This window comes from Chrysemys picta, chromosome 10 (genome assembly GCF_011386835.1).
Source record: "Chrysemys picta bellii isolate R12L10 chromosome 10, ASM1138683v2, whole genome shotgun sequence".
NCBI lineage: Eukaryota > Metazoa > Chordata > Testudines > Emydidae > Chrysemys > Chrysemys picta.
In genome coordinates, this window is record NC_088800.1 from 17,998,693 (window position 1) to 18,010,796 (window position 12,104).

At 45.4% G+C, this 12,104-nt stretch overlaps 1 protein-coding gene across 3 annotated transcripts in view; it reads right to left on the reverse strand.

The window, feature by feature from the left end:
- The window catches only part of SH3GL3 (SH3 domain containing GRB2 like 3, endophilin A3), an 88,183-nt gene extending 76,545 nt beyond the window's left edge, over positions 1-11,638 (reverse strand). Inside the window, exons 1-2 of one of the 3 annotated variants that reach the window (XM_042845693.2) lie at positions 11,081-11,364; positions 7,569-7,641 (exon numbers count right to left, since the gene is read on the reverse strand). Coding sequence is in view for 2 of the 3 variants with exons in the window: in XM_005307235.5 (XP_005307292.1) it covers positions 11,081-11,125 (45 nt within the window). In the remaining variant the exon portion in view is untranslated. Of the gene's footprint in view, positions 1-7,568; positions 7,642-11,080 lie in introns of all 3 variants that reach the window. The other 2 variants (XM_005307235.5, XM_065559351.1) reach the window with 2 other exon arrangements.
- Positions 11,639-12,104: the final 466 nt, after the last annotated feature.

Consider the following 12,104-nt stretch of genomic DNA (forward strand, 5'->3'; position numbering starts at 1 on the left):
ACAAAAGGGGTGACGAAGGAGACATATTTTCTAACTTCTCAGGTTTCTTATATGTTTATATGGAAGTTACAGAGGGGCCTGATTCATGGAACGCACAATAAGCAGATGGAATATATATTTCAACTTATTCTTCACTTTAGTTTTGTTTTTAAATTGTAACTCTGTCATGCCCTTGAACACACAGGGATCTCCCATTTATGTCAACAGGAATGGTGCATATAGATTGAGGCAGTGAGGGGCAGATTCTGATCTTGCTTACACTGGTAGTATGCATATGTACCAATAAAAGAAACTACACTGAGTCACTGCAGATTTACCCCAGTGTAACTGAAAGCGGAATCAGTCCTGTTGTGTTTAAAATACTGCTTCTGGGCTAAATTCCGTATTGGTGTAACTGACAAGAGAATTTGGTTATGTTTAACAAATAAGTAATATTTAAGACAATAGATTCAAGTAGCATTTAGGTAGTGATGCAAACTAATAAATACAAGGACATTTAAAAGTGATACTGTTACTGTGTTTAACTGGTCTACTTGTCCTTAGTATTGCAGGTTCTCAAGAGAACATACTGTAATATATCACCCAGTATGTTTTGCAGTGACTCAGACAATAATATGAGTTAAGAATGGAGTGTCAGCTTCAGCCTGGAGTTTCATTATGCTTGCATGACATGCTCCAATAAAGCAAGACAATTTTAAAAGGATACACAACTTAAGGAAGACAGTTCCAGATCTGACTCTATTACAAAACAAATTTTCTCTACTGTAATGATTTTCTGAGAATCGTTTTTCAACACACACCTGCAAGTCCTCCAAATTGCAGGCTGTGTCAATATTAGATTCTCAGCTCCCAGACTTGGTGACCCACCTACTGCAAGCCTTAAGAGTTCCATTTCTAGAAATCATAAATGCATGTTTATATTACTACTGCCTTCTGCTAGTTCATGACCTGTAAGGAGGCTGAAATGGTCACAACTGCTTCTCTTGGAGACATGCCCTTATGTGTGGGTTTCCTGGCATGGGGATTTCAACATCCTAGCACTCCTAATTTTAGAGAGCAGGCAGTTTTTAGAAAATGTCTAGTCTAAAAAGATATTTGAAAACTGGGAATAAGCTTGCACAGACTTCAAATACTGTAATCATTTTCTAAAGCCCCTTCCATCTGGGGATCACAATGCATTTTACATGTTTGAGTAAGAAAGCCCCACAATATTCCAGGGCAACTGATATTACTATCACCAGTTTACAAGTGTAGAAATTGAGACACAGAGAACTTAAGCAACATGTCCTCTATTACAGAGGTGGTACGTGGCAATGCTGGGAATAGATTCCAGACTGGTTTTCACTTCTGTGATCAACCACCAGTTCATCTTTCTTTCCTTGTCCATCTTGACTGTAGCCTTTTTATTGTGCTCTGGTTGTGAGTGTTACTGATATTTAAAGTTTTACATCCATTTCCTGCTGTGCAAATGAATGCCTTAAAGATGAGGGAGGCTTCCCCTCATCCCTCATTGTCCTGCCACTATAGACATATAAATTTGGCAAACATTTTGCCAACATGCTGGCTGTGCAGACTAGCTAAACATTTTTATGACAGGTGTAAGTAATTCTGTCTTGCTCAGGACTCATCCCATAGTATTTCAGTGTCTCAATGGTTAACAGATTTATCCTCACATCCTCACTACCTGTGTATCCCTGTTTTACAGATGGGGAATTGAGATACAGGATGATTACATCATTTGCTCAATGTTACATGGAAAGTTGTCTCAGAGCTGGGAACTAAATCCATATCCTTCTTTGACAGGGTACTAAGACTTTTGGATAGGTCAAATATGAAGCAGTAGATGTGATATCTTGACTTTAGTAAAGCTTTTGATACTGTCTCACATGACCCTCTCATAAACAAACAATGGAAATATAGCCTCAGACAAACCTACTGCATAAGGTGGGTGCACAAATGGTTTGAAAACTGTACACAGAGAGTAGTTATCAATAGTTCATAGTCAAGCTGTAAGGGCATATTCAAATGGTGTCCCACATGGATTTGTCTTGGGTCTGGTTCTATTCAATATCTTCATAAATAATTTGGGTAGTGGCATAGAGAGTACATTTATAAAGTTTGTGGATGATACCAAGCTGAGAAAGGTTGCCAGCACTTTGGATAACAAGATTAGAATTCAAAATGATCTTGACAAACTGGAGAAACAGTCTAAAATAAATAGGATGAAATTCAATAAGAACAAATGCAAAGTACTACACTTAGGAAGGAATAATTAATTTCACAAATACAAAATGGAAAATGACGCCTAGGAATGAGTACTGCAGAGAAGGATCTGGGGGTTATAGTGGATCACAAACTAAATGAGAGTCAGCAATGTAATACTGTTGCAAAACAAGAGAATACCATTCTGGGATGGACTAGCAGAAGTGTAAGCAAGACATGAGAAATAATTTTTCCACGCTACTCAGCACTGATAAGGCTTCTACTGGAGTACTGTGTCCATTCCTGGGCACTATGCTTCAGGAACAATGTGGACAAATTGGAGAGCAAAAAAAAAAAATTAATCAAGGTCTCGAAGTTCATGACTTAAAAGGAGTGATTGAAAAAATTGGGTTTGTAGAGAAGAGAAGACTGGGGGCCGGGGGGTGGAATGATAACAGTCTTCAAGTATTTAAAGGATTGTTATAAAGGGGAGGGTGATAGATTGTTCTCCTTAACCATTGAGAACAGGACAAGAAGTAATGGGTTTATATTGCAGTAAGGGAGATTTACGTTAGACATCAGGAAAACCTTCCTAACTGTAAGGGTAGTTAAAGAGAAACAAGTTACCTAGGGAGGTTGTGGAATCTCTATCCCTGGAAGTTTTAAAGAACAGGTTCAACAAACACCCGTCAGCAATGGTCTAGCTCAGTGTTTTCCAAACTTGGGACGCCGCTTGTGTAGGGAAAACCCCAGGCCGGTTTGTTTACCTGCCGTGTCCACAGGTCTGGCCGATCGCGGCTCCCATTGGCCGCAGTTCGCTGCTCCAGGCCAATGGGAGCTGCTGGAAGTGGTGCAGGCCGAGGGACGTACTGGCCGCCGCTTCCAGCATCTCCCATTGGCCTGGAGCAGCGAACCGCGGCCAGTGGGAGCCACGATCGGCCAGACCTGCGGACACGCAGGTAAACAAACCGGCCTGGGGTTTTCCCTACACAAGCGGCGTCCCAAGTTTGGGAAACACTGGACTATGTGATAAGAGTTGTGGTCACTTGGCACAATTATAAGTGTCATTCAGTCAAAACGAGTTTCTCTCTCTATTTCAATAGTGAGACTTAGGGTTTCTTTCACATATATTATTTGCCTCTTTTTGGTTTATCCAGGTACTACAGTCTCTGCTTCTGTTAATATTTATAAACTCTTATTAGGAGATACAAGGTGGAGGAGGTAATATCTTTTACTGAACCAACTTCTGTTGGAGAAAGAGACAAGAATTTTAGCTTACACAGAGATATTCTTCAAGTCTCGGAAATGTATTCAGAGTGTCACAGCTAAATATAAGGTGGACACTGGGTAATGCACAGGAATGGTTTATTTACTTAAGACTTTATGTATGCAGTGTTGTAGCCATATTGGTCCCAGGATATTAGTTACAAGGTGGGTGAGATATCTATTATTTTATTCCTTTTGCTTAGCATCACTTAACCTATGTTACGGAGTTCCGGGTGTAATCCAGACCAGTGAGGGATTGAATCTCCACCTACCCTGTAACCTTGAGTGCTCCAAATGCTTTGCTACTGTAACTCTCTGCCTGGGACGTTCACAGGAAGCAACAAGTATGCAAGTCACACCCTGAGTGTCTGTGTATAACTGCAGCAACTCTGACCCCAGAAGCCGGCCAGCAAAACATCAGTTGCACTCCCTGGTCTCTACCAGTCTCTTAGTTATTTCTTGCAGGGTGACCCCAATACACTCCCACTCCCAAATTTTCCCAGAAACTGTGTGCTCTGTAGTGTCCAGCCCTCCCCTAGACACTACAGAGAAATAAGAAGATTTGTTGGTTCCTCTAAAGCAGGGGTGGGCTGCATCTAACTCTGAGCCCACTCCCCAGCTGGAGTGCTTGCCCCATTCCAGCACTCCAGCTGGGGAGTGGGGTCAGGGGCTTGCCCCATTCTGTGTGGCTCCCGGAAGCAGAAGCATGTCCCCCCTCCAGCTCCTACGTGTAGGGGCAGCCAGGGGGCTCTGTATGCTGCCCCCACCCCAAGCGCTGCCCCTGCAGCTCCCATTGGCCAGGAACCATGGCCAATGGGAGCTGCGGGGTGGCACCTGAGGACAGGGCAGGGTGCAGAGGCGCCTGGCCGTGCCTCCGCATAGGAGCCGGAGGAGGACATGCCGCTGCTTCTGGGAGCTGCTTGGGGTAAGCACCACCCAGAGCCTTCACCCCTGACCCCCTCCCACATCCCAAACCCCTGCCCTGGCCCTGATCCCCCTCCTACTCTCCAAACCCCTCAGTCCCAGCCCAGAGCACCCTCCTGCACCCCCAACCTCTCATCCCCAGAGCCCACACCCCCAGCTGGAGCCCTCACCCCCCCCCACACACACACACCCCAACCTCCTGCCCCATCCCAGAGCCCCCTCCTGCAGCCTGAACTCCTCATTTCTGGCCCCACCCCAGAGCCTGCACCCCCAGCCAGAGCCAGCACCCCAGCCCCCAATTTCAGGAGCATTCATGGCCCGCCATACAATTTCCATACCCAGATATGGCCCTCGGGCCAAAAAGTTTGCCCACCCTGCTCTAAAGATACACAAACACATCACAGGTTATTAATTTAACTGGGGTAAATACCCCCTTCCATTTAAACATGGCACTGAGTTAGTTTATGGTAAAAATAAAACAAATTGATTAACATTGGGACATTGACAACCTATGTCAGCCCTGATATAAATAAAGATATAACAGGTGGGAGTGTTACACGCAGGCTAATGTCATCCACCTTTGACATATACACATTAAAGAAAGAGGGGGAAAAAGACATACAGAGACACATTCTTCCATAAGGAAGTAACTAAGATCTTGATTCCGATCATATTTACATTAGAGTTACTCCTGACTTAGTCCACTTAAATCAGTGTAATTAGAACAATGTCAAAGAGATCAGCCTCTGGCCAGAAAGCAGGCATTGCTGACAGCGAACAGTACAATCAATTCAAGGAGGCCTTCAAAAGCATTTGCTATAGATACATTACCTAGAGAGACTTCTGTGTCATTAACAGCATATAAGGAGACAAGGTCACAGGAGAATATTTGCTTTTATGTTGTTAGTTAAATCATCATTAGTCTTTGGGTATCAATTGTTAACATCTCTGTTTCTCACAGAGAACTACTGCTATCTTTCAGAAGCCAATGCAAGGAATGTATTTGATAACTATTTAAGAAGAGTCGTTTGAGTAGGCTGTAAATACAGAAGCTGTTGTTGCATAAGGACTTCTGCACCAACCACAGGTTTTATATAGTATATTTTTTAAAAAGCCAAAAATGTATTGAGAGGTCAACTGAAAGCTCCCTGAGTCAGACACCATGGCATGAATTCTCAAAGGAGAATAAGGGCATGAGGCACTCAACAGAAACATCTCTCTAAAAAACATTCCTAGCTTACACCTGAAAATGAAATCCAACCACTATTTGGGTTAAATTACCACAAACATGCAACTGGGATATGAAAGAGGATTACAAAAGCAGTACCAAAAAGTCAGACAAACTTACTGTGCCAAAATGTTTTTGAGTTAAAAAACAGGAAACAGAAGCTACAAGTTTCAGAGTAGCAGCCGTGTTAGTCTGTATCCGCAAAAAGAACAGGAGTACTTGTGGCACCTTAGAGACTAACAAATTTATTAGAGCATAAGCTTATGCTGTAGTCCACGAAAGCTTATGCTCTAATAAATTTGTTAGTCTCTAAGGTGCCACAAGTACTCCTGTTCTTTTTGCAGAAGCTACAAGAATGGTGGTAACAGATGGTAGACAAACTATTGATCAAAAGGAAAGTTCTCTGTGGGTTGCTTTTTTTTTTTAATTTCAATTTGGAAATATATCAATAAACAGGAGAAAACCTGTGTTGTAAATGAGGCCCATAATAGAATTAATCAGCTCTCAGAAATATCCTGCTCTCAGAGCCAGTGATCAACCAATGAGAGTTATTTTGATGTTCCAGTGCTTCTATCTTGTGCTTCATTGGTTAAGTGTCTTATCAGTCAGAGGAGGTACATGGGAATGAGAATGCTCCTGACTCCAGTTTGCTTGCATAGTCTGTCTTTAAATTCAGCCTAAATAACATATATAATAAAGTCGTTGTTGCCTTTCTAGTTTTCTTCAAGACTTTTAACTCTTCCACTACTAGGGTTACCATATTCAAACATTTAAAAAAAAGAGGACACTCCATGGGGTCCCAGTCCAGCCCCCAGCCCCGCCCCAACTCTGCCCCTTCCCCACCCCCGGCACCGCCCCAACCCCATCCCTTCCCCGCCCCCATTCCAACCCCTTCCCCAAAGTCCCTTCCCTAACTCTGCCCCCTCCTCTGAGCACCCCGCATTCCCCCTCCTCCCTCCTGCTCTGATCTTGGTTGGGGGTTGCTAAGTGTTTCCCTGCTCCCCACTCACCCTGCAGCCCCTGCACACACCCCCTGCCGCCTCTATGCCCCCTGCTCCCCACTGGCCCTGCAGCCCCTGCACCCCCCCACCCCTGCAGCCTCTGTGCCCCCTGCCTGCCCTGCCCCTGCGCCCCCTGCCCCTGAAGCCTCTATGCCCCTGCAGCCTCTATGCCCCTGCCTGCCCTGCTCCTCCTCGCCTTGCAGCCTCTGCACCACACCGCCTGCCCTGCCCCTGCGCCCCCCTGCTCCTCCTCGCCCTGCAGCCCCTGCACACACCCCCGCCCCTGCAGCCTCTGCGCCCCCCGCCTGCCCTGCCCCTGCAGCCTCTATGCCCCTGCAGCCTCTATGCCCCTGCCTGCCCTGCTCCTCCTCGCCCTGCAGCCTCTGCACCTTCCCCCGCCTGCCCTGCTCTCCCACTCACCCGGCAGCCTCTGCCTGGCAGGGGCTTCGGATGCTCAGCGGCGACCGGGGCAGCGCGGGTCCCTGCAGCCCCGGCACACGCCGCACTCCCTGCCCCGCGCCGCAGCCTCCTCCCTGCTGCACTCCCTGCACATGCCGCACTCCCGCTGGCTGGGCCCAGCCTCCCCATGGCCTGCGGGCTCGGCTGGGGCGTGCGGTCCGCCCGGCCTCCGGGGGCAGCAGCGACCCCTTCGCCGTTTTCTGCGGCTGCGCCCCTCCCCTTCCCCCGCCCAAGCTCGCTACAATGTAGCCGGGTGGCTGGGCTGCGCTGCGAACCCGACGGGTTGTGCTGGGGCTGGGCGGACCCTGGCTTATGCTGCCTCCCTATTTCCCCGGACATGTCCGGCTTTTGGGCAATTCCGCCCGGACGGGGATTTGAGTACCAAAAAGCCGGACATGTCCGGGGAAATCCGGACCTATGGTAACCCTATCCACTACCAACCCCAAAAAGCTATAATGTATTTAAGGCCAAATTCTAACTTTACTTACACCATCTGAAACCAGAATGAAGTCAATGGGCTTGCACAGGATATAAGGTAGGGCAGAATTTGCCCCCTAGAAGCTGAAATAGGCAAAAGTACAATTAATATAGCAATAAAGAGCTGAGTTCATGTAGTAAATAAGACATTCTCATGGCTTTCTATCACTAACCATCAAAAATTACTACCCAACAGTGGGGCTGATGAAATGAGGGTCATTGTGGACTTGTACTTCTAAAGGAGGGAGGGGAAATACAAATAGGGCAAAACTTCAGGAAACAAACATTTATAATGAACTCAAAAATACAATTACAAATCCACAGGCAAGAGGATCTTTTAGTACCCTGACTAAAGAAGTAAGACCATGTCAGCCTTAACTTTCTGTGAACTCCTTTAAAGCAGTAAAAACTGGCCACTTTTATTTAGGACCTTTAAAACAAACAAAAAAAACAAAATTTACTTGATCACAAGTTTTGACAAATTACATTCACATTTTTTAAGTCAGATCCATGTTATTCAAATATTCAATTCAAACGTTTGTGGTGTATAAGACATTTTGTAATTATGTTTTTTCCTGAAATTCAGAACTTGGAAGTAAAATTAATGGACAAGAAGCTTGTGGAAAGGTGATGTAAAAACTGCAACACAGAAAGAAAATGAAAAAGCGCTCTCTTTTTATAGAATGTAAGTTATATTTACGATAAATGGAGATGTATAATGATGAAATTCCAGGTTCAAGAGACTGGAACAGAGAGTTTTGGGTTATTCCAGCTGAACAGAATATCATACCTGTTGTAACAGGATAAGAATCTCTTGTAACATAAAATGCCTAAGAAATGCCAAGATCTCTGTATTTTCAACATGATTAATGCATTTGGTAAGTGTAGACTCTGATCTGACATGCTTCTTTCTTTAGATTTCTTGTCTTCAAGTTCTGTCAGTCTGTAAATGTTCTCATTTCTTTATCACATGCCTGGCATGATCCTCATTCCCCTTCAGAATTTCCTTCTCCTCCTCTGGGAAATTTGCCTGTTTCTGTCATCTGCCCCCATCCTCCTTTGGGAACATTGAGGCAAAGAATTAATTTCATTCCCCCCAAGCAATGCCTACCTCTTCTGTCAACAGTTATCCTTGACATCTCTTATTCATTCCATATACAGAGAGATACTTATGCCTCCTTCAGTGATCTCTTATTCTTTATGCACTTACAAATAAAAAGCCCTTATGAGCAATATTCCTTTCATACTCCACATTTGCTCGTCTTGTAATTATTATAAGTACACTCTCTGAATTTAATTCTATCATAATATTTCCAGTTGGCATAACCTCTTTATTGCACTGGCTTATTTTTTGCTCTCCTTGTTTGTCTGCTATAAATTAGTTTAAAGTATATGAGTATGTGTGTGGGGAGGATGGATTGCTGAGAGTTAGTCATATTAGTTAGATAGCACATACATTTTGACCATACATAAACTCCTAATTTCTCTTGTGTGTTTCCCATCTACTACTTTACCCTGTTCCATTTCACCCAATACTAGCTGCTGAATTCTTCCAAAATTTGTTCTAAAACAACTGCCTTGGATTTTTTTCAGCATTTTCGAGAACACAATGCAATAGGTCTTCCTCACTCCCAGCCCACCCTTGAATTTCAGCTATACTAGTGCTTTTACTTAAGAATCATAGGTGTCTTGAGTCACTTTACTTCATACTATAGATTCAATCCTGCACCACAGAAAGAAATGGGAGCTTTGTCTTGACCACAATGGGAGCAAGATCAGGCTCTGGGTCATGATGTGCTTTTTAAAATTTCCTGGTTATATGCTGTACTAAATATAGGAAGCAGTGCAGTATCACCTCTCACTACATTTCCATTAGCTTGTTCTAGACATACACCACTTTGGTTTCTGTTAGCTCATTATCTCCCAGAGGATTGGGTAGATTGCAACACACTGTCACTAGCAATTTCTACACTATATGTTGCTTTTGTTGTGGTTACATCTCTAACTTCCTCAGCTATGGGGTTTTTGTTCTCTGTATTATGAAGGCACCATATTTAAGGTTGTATCATTTATCATCGTAAGAGATCTTACACTCAAGGTGCACAACAAGCCCAAACTATCTGCAAGTTACCCCCTGAATATCTTTATCTAGGGATCTCCACATTTTGTCATGGGCATGATGAGAGTTGAGCCGAGCACGCAAATTCGTAACACTGTTTCATCCAAACATTAGTCAGATGCCTTGAAAAGACATTATTGCAAGGAAAGATAAGAACATGACTCCCTTCCAAACGTTTTTGATGTGTGTGCATTGTTCACAAACCATCAGATACTAGAAATAAAGACAACAAAACACAACAAAATGACAGCCAGGCAATCAGGCAGCGAACCCTCATTTTCTCCATTCACAGCAAGAACAAGCAGAGCCTAACTAGACTCAACAGGTTACAGCTGATTTCAGTGTTACCATTATCATTAATAATAGCAAACAGAATTACATAGCTCTTGGGACTTCGAACAAACAAACAATCTAACCTACACAGGTGGCTGGTGCTCAGCGTCTTCATTGAACAGATTTCTATACACTTCAGCTATAGAGAATGGCTGCTGAAACTATCAGCAAAAATACATTCTTTTCATGTCAGCTCATGATACATGGCAATCAATTCACCTGCTACCAAAGAGGGTTTCATATCCTGGAGAAAATCAGCAAAAGTGTGTAAGAGAGTCACATGACATAAAGGGGGTAGAAAATAGGAGAGGAAAGGATCATGGTAAAAGATGAACCACGGAGAGGGGAAGAGGAGAAGTGGCAATTCCTTGGAAGCTGAGAGTGGTAAAGTCCCCTAGAAATGGATGATAGTATGTGACACCTAGAAAAGGGAGAAACTCCTTGGAAGGGTTGGTAACCCCTATAAAACAAGAGGGTGACATCCCAGAATGGAAGAGTAAAACCAGAAGAACAACAGGGTAGGCCCCCAGCTACCTAGTAAAGGGGCAATAGGTGAAGGGATATGATGTAATTAATAGCATGGATGAAAGAGACCTGTGTACAGCACCTAGCACATCCTTGATTGTTTTGTGGCTCTGTCCCAATTAATTAACATTAATAATAGCGTTGGAAGGGGGGGGGGGGAGATAATGTCCTGGGTGGGTGTGTGTGTGGGGGGGAAATCCCGCTTCAGAAACGGCAGATTCAAGGGGGTCATCCTCCCGGAAGGTATTGGGTGAATAAAGGGATAAATCCCGGGGTACAAGGGGGTAATAAGAGTAGTTTGACAACTCTCTCCCTGGAAGGAGAGGGATTGGAGGTAACACCCCGGGTGAGTGGGTAACCACCCCCAGCAGGGGAGGGTTTAAATGTATGTAACCCTGTATGGGAGGGGGTAATCCTTCTAGCTGGACAGAGAAGGTGAAGGGAAACCCCTGCGTGAGAGGGGGTAATTCCCCGCAGGGGTAACCCTTGAATGCCAGGCAGCGGGGGCACTGCCATTCCACCCGCCCCAGGGCCCGCTTCTCTTACCTGGCTGGCTTTGTGGAACTGCTTCTTCAGCCCCGCCACAGACATCCTGTCCCCGCGGCGCCCCCTCCTCCGGGCTCAGCAGCCGCTCCCAGGAGCCTGCACCGCAGCGAACAATAGGCGGTTCCTAGCGCTGCCCAGGCCGAGCGCCCGGCCAGTCCCTTCCCGGCTGTTAGGGCCAGCCCGGCCGCTGGCTCTGTCACGGGCACACACCGCGCTGGAACCCCGCGCGGGTGGAAACATCGCCTTCCAAACGGGCTCCACTGCTGCCAGCCCATTGGCCCCCGGCGAAGTCTATGTAAATGAGAGAGCCACAGCTGTCTGCCGATTGGGGAATCAGATGACGCCCACGCTACAGTGTTGCATGGAGACGGTAGAAGGAGGGAGCGAAGAGGTTCCAGCAACTCTGGAGGGAGGGAGCGTTGAGTCGGCCGGAGAGGTCCCTGCCAGGCTGCTACCAGCCCGAGAACACACACAAGAACCTCAGAAGGCAGGCAGGGGCATCATTCCCACGCTGTACACTTCGCCAAGCACCCGGAGCCGTCTATCCCTTTATCCATGTGTCTGGCCAGCTCCCTACTCAGTTTCCTTTTCAATCTCTCAGCCTCTCTGTCTGATCTTTCTCTTTTCTTATCTCACCTCATCGCTAGCCAATTACTCTGTCCAGTCAAGCTCATGCACTCTCCCACATCTTGTTATTTATTGTAGCACCCGGGAGTCCTAGTCATGGACCAGGACCCCAGTGTGCTAGGCGCTGTACAAACACAGAACAAAAAGACGGTCCCTGCGCCAAAGCCTTTAAAATCTAAGTATAAGACAAGAGACTGCAGGTGGGGACAGAAAAACAGTTGGGGGATTGCAAGGAAATAATGAGACACTATTGGTCAACATGATAGGTTGTACACCAGCAGCCTTATCTTATTTTTCTCATATTTATATTTCATCTAATCTTTGTTATCTAATTTCTCTCTCTCTCTTCTTCATTTACCCAACTTCAGACACCCCAAGACCTGCTTGCCTATCTATC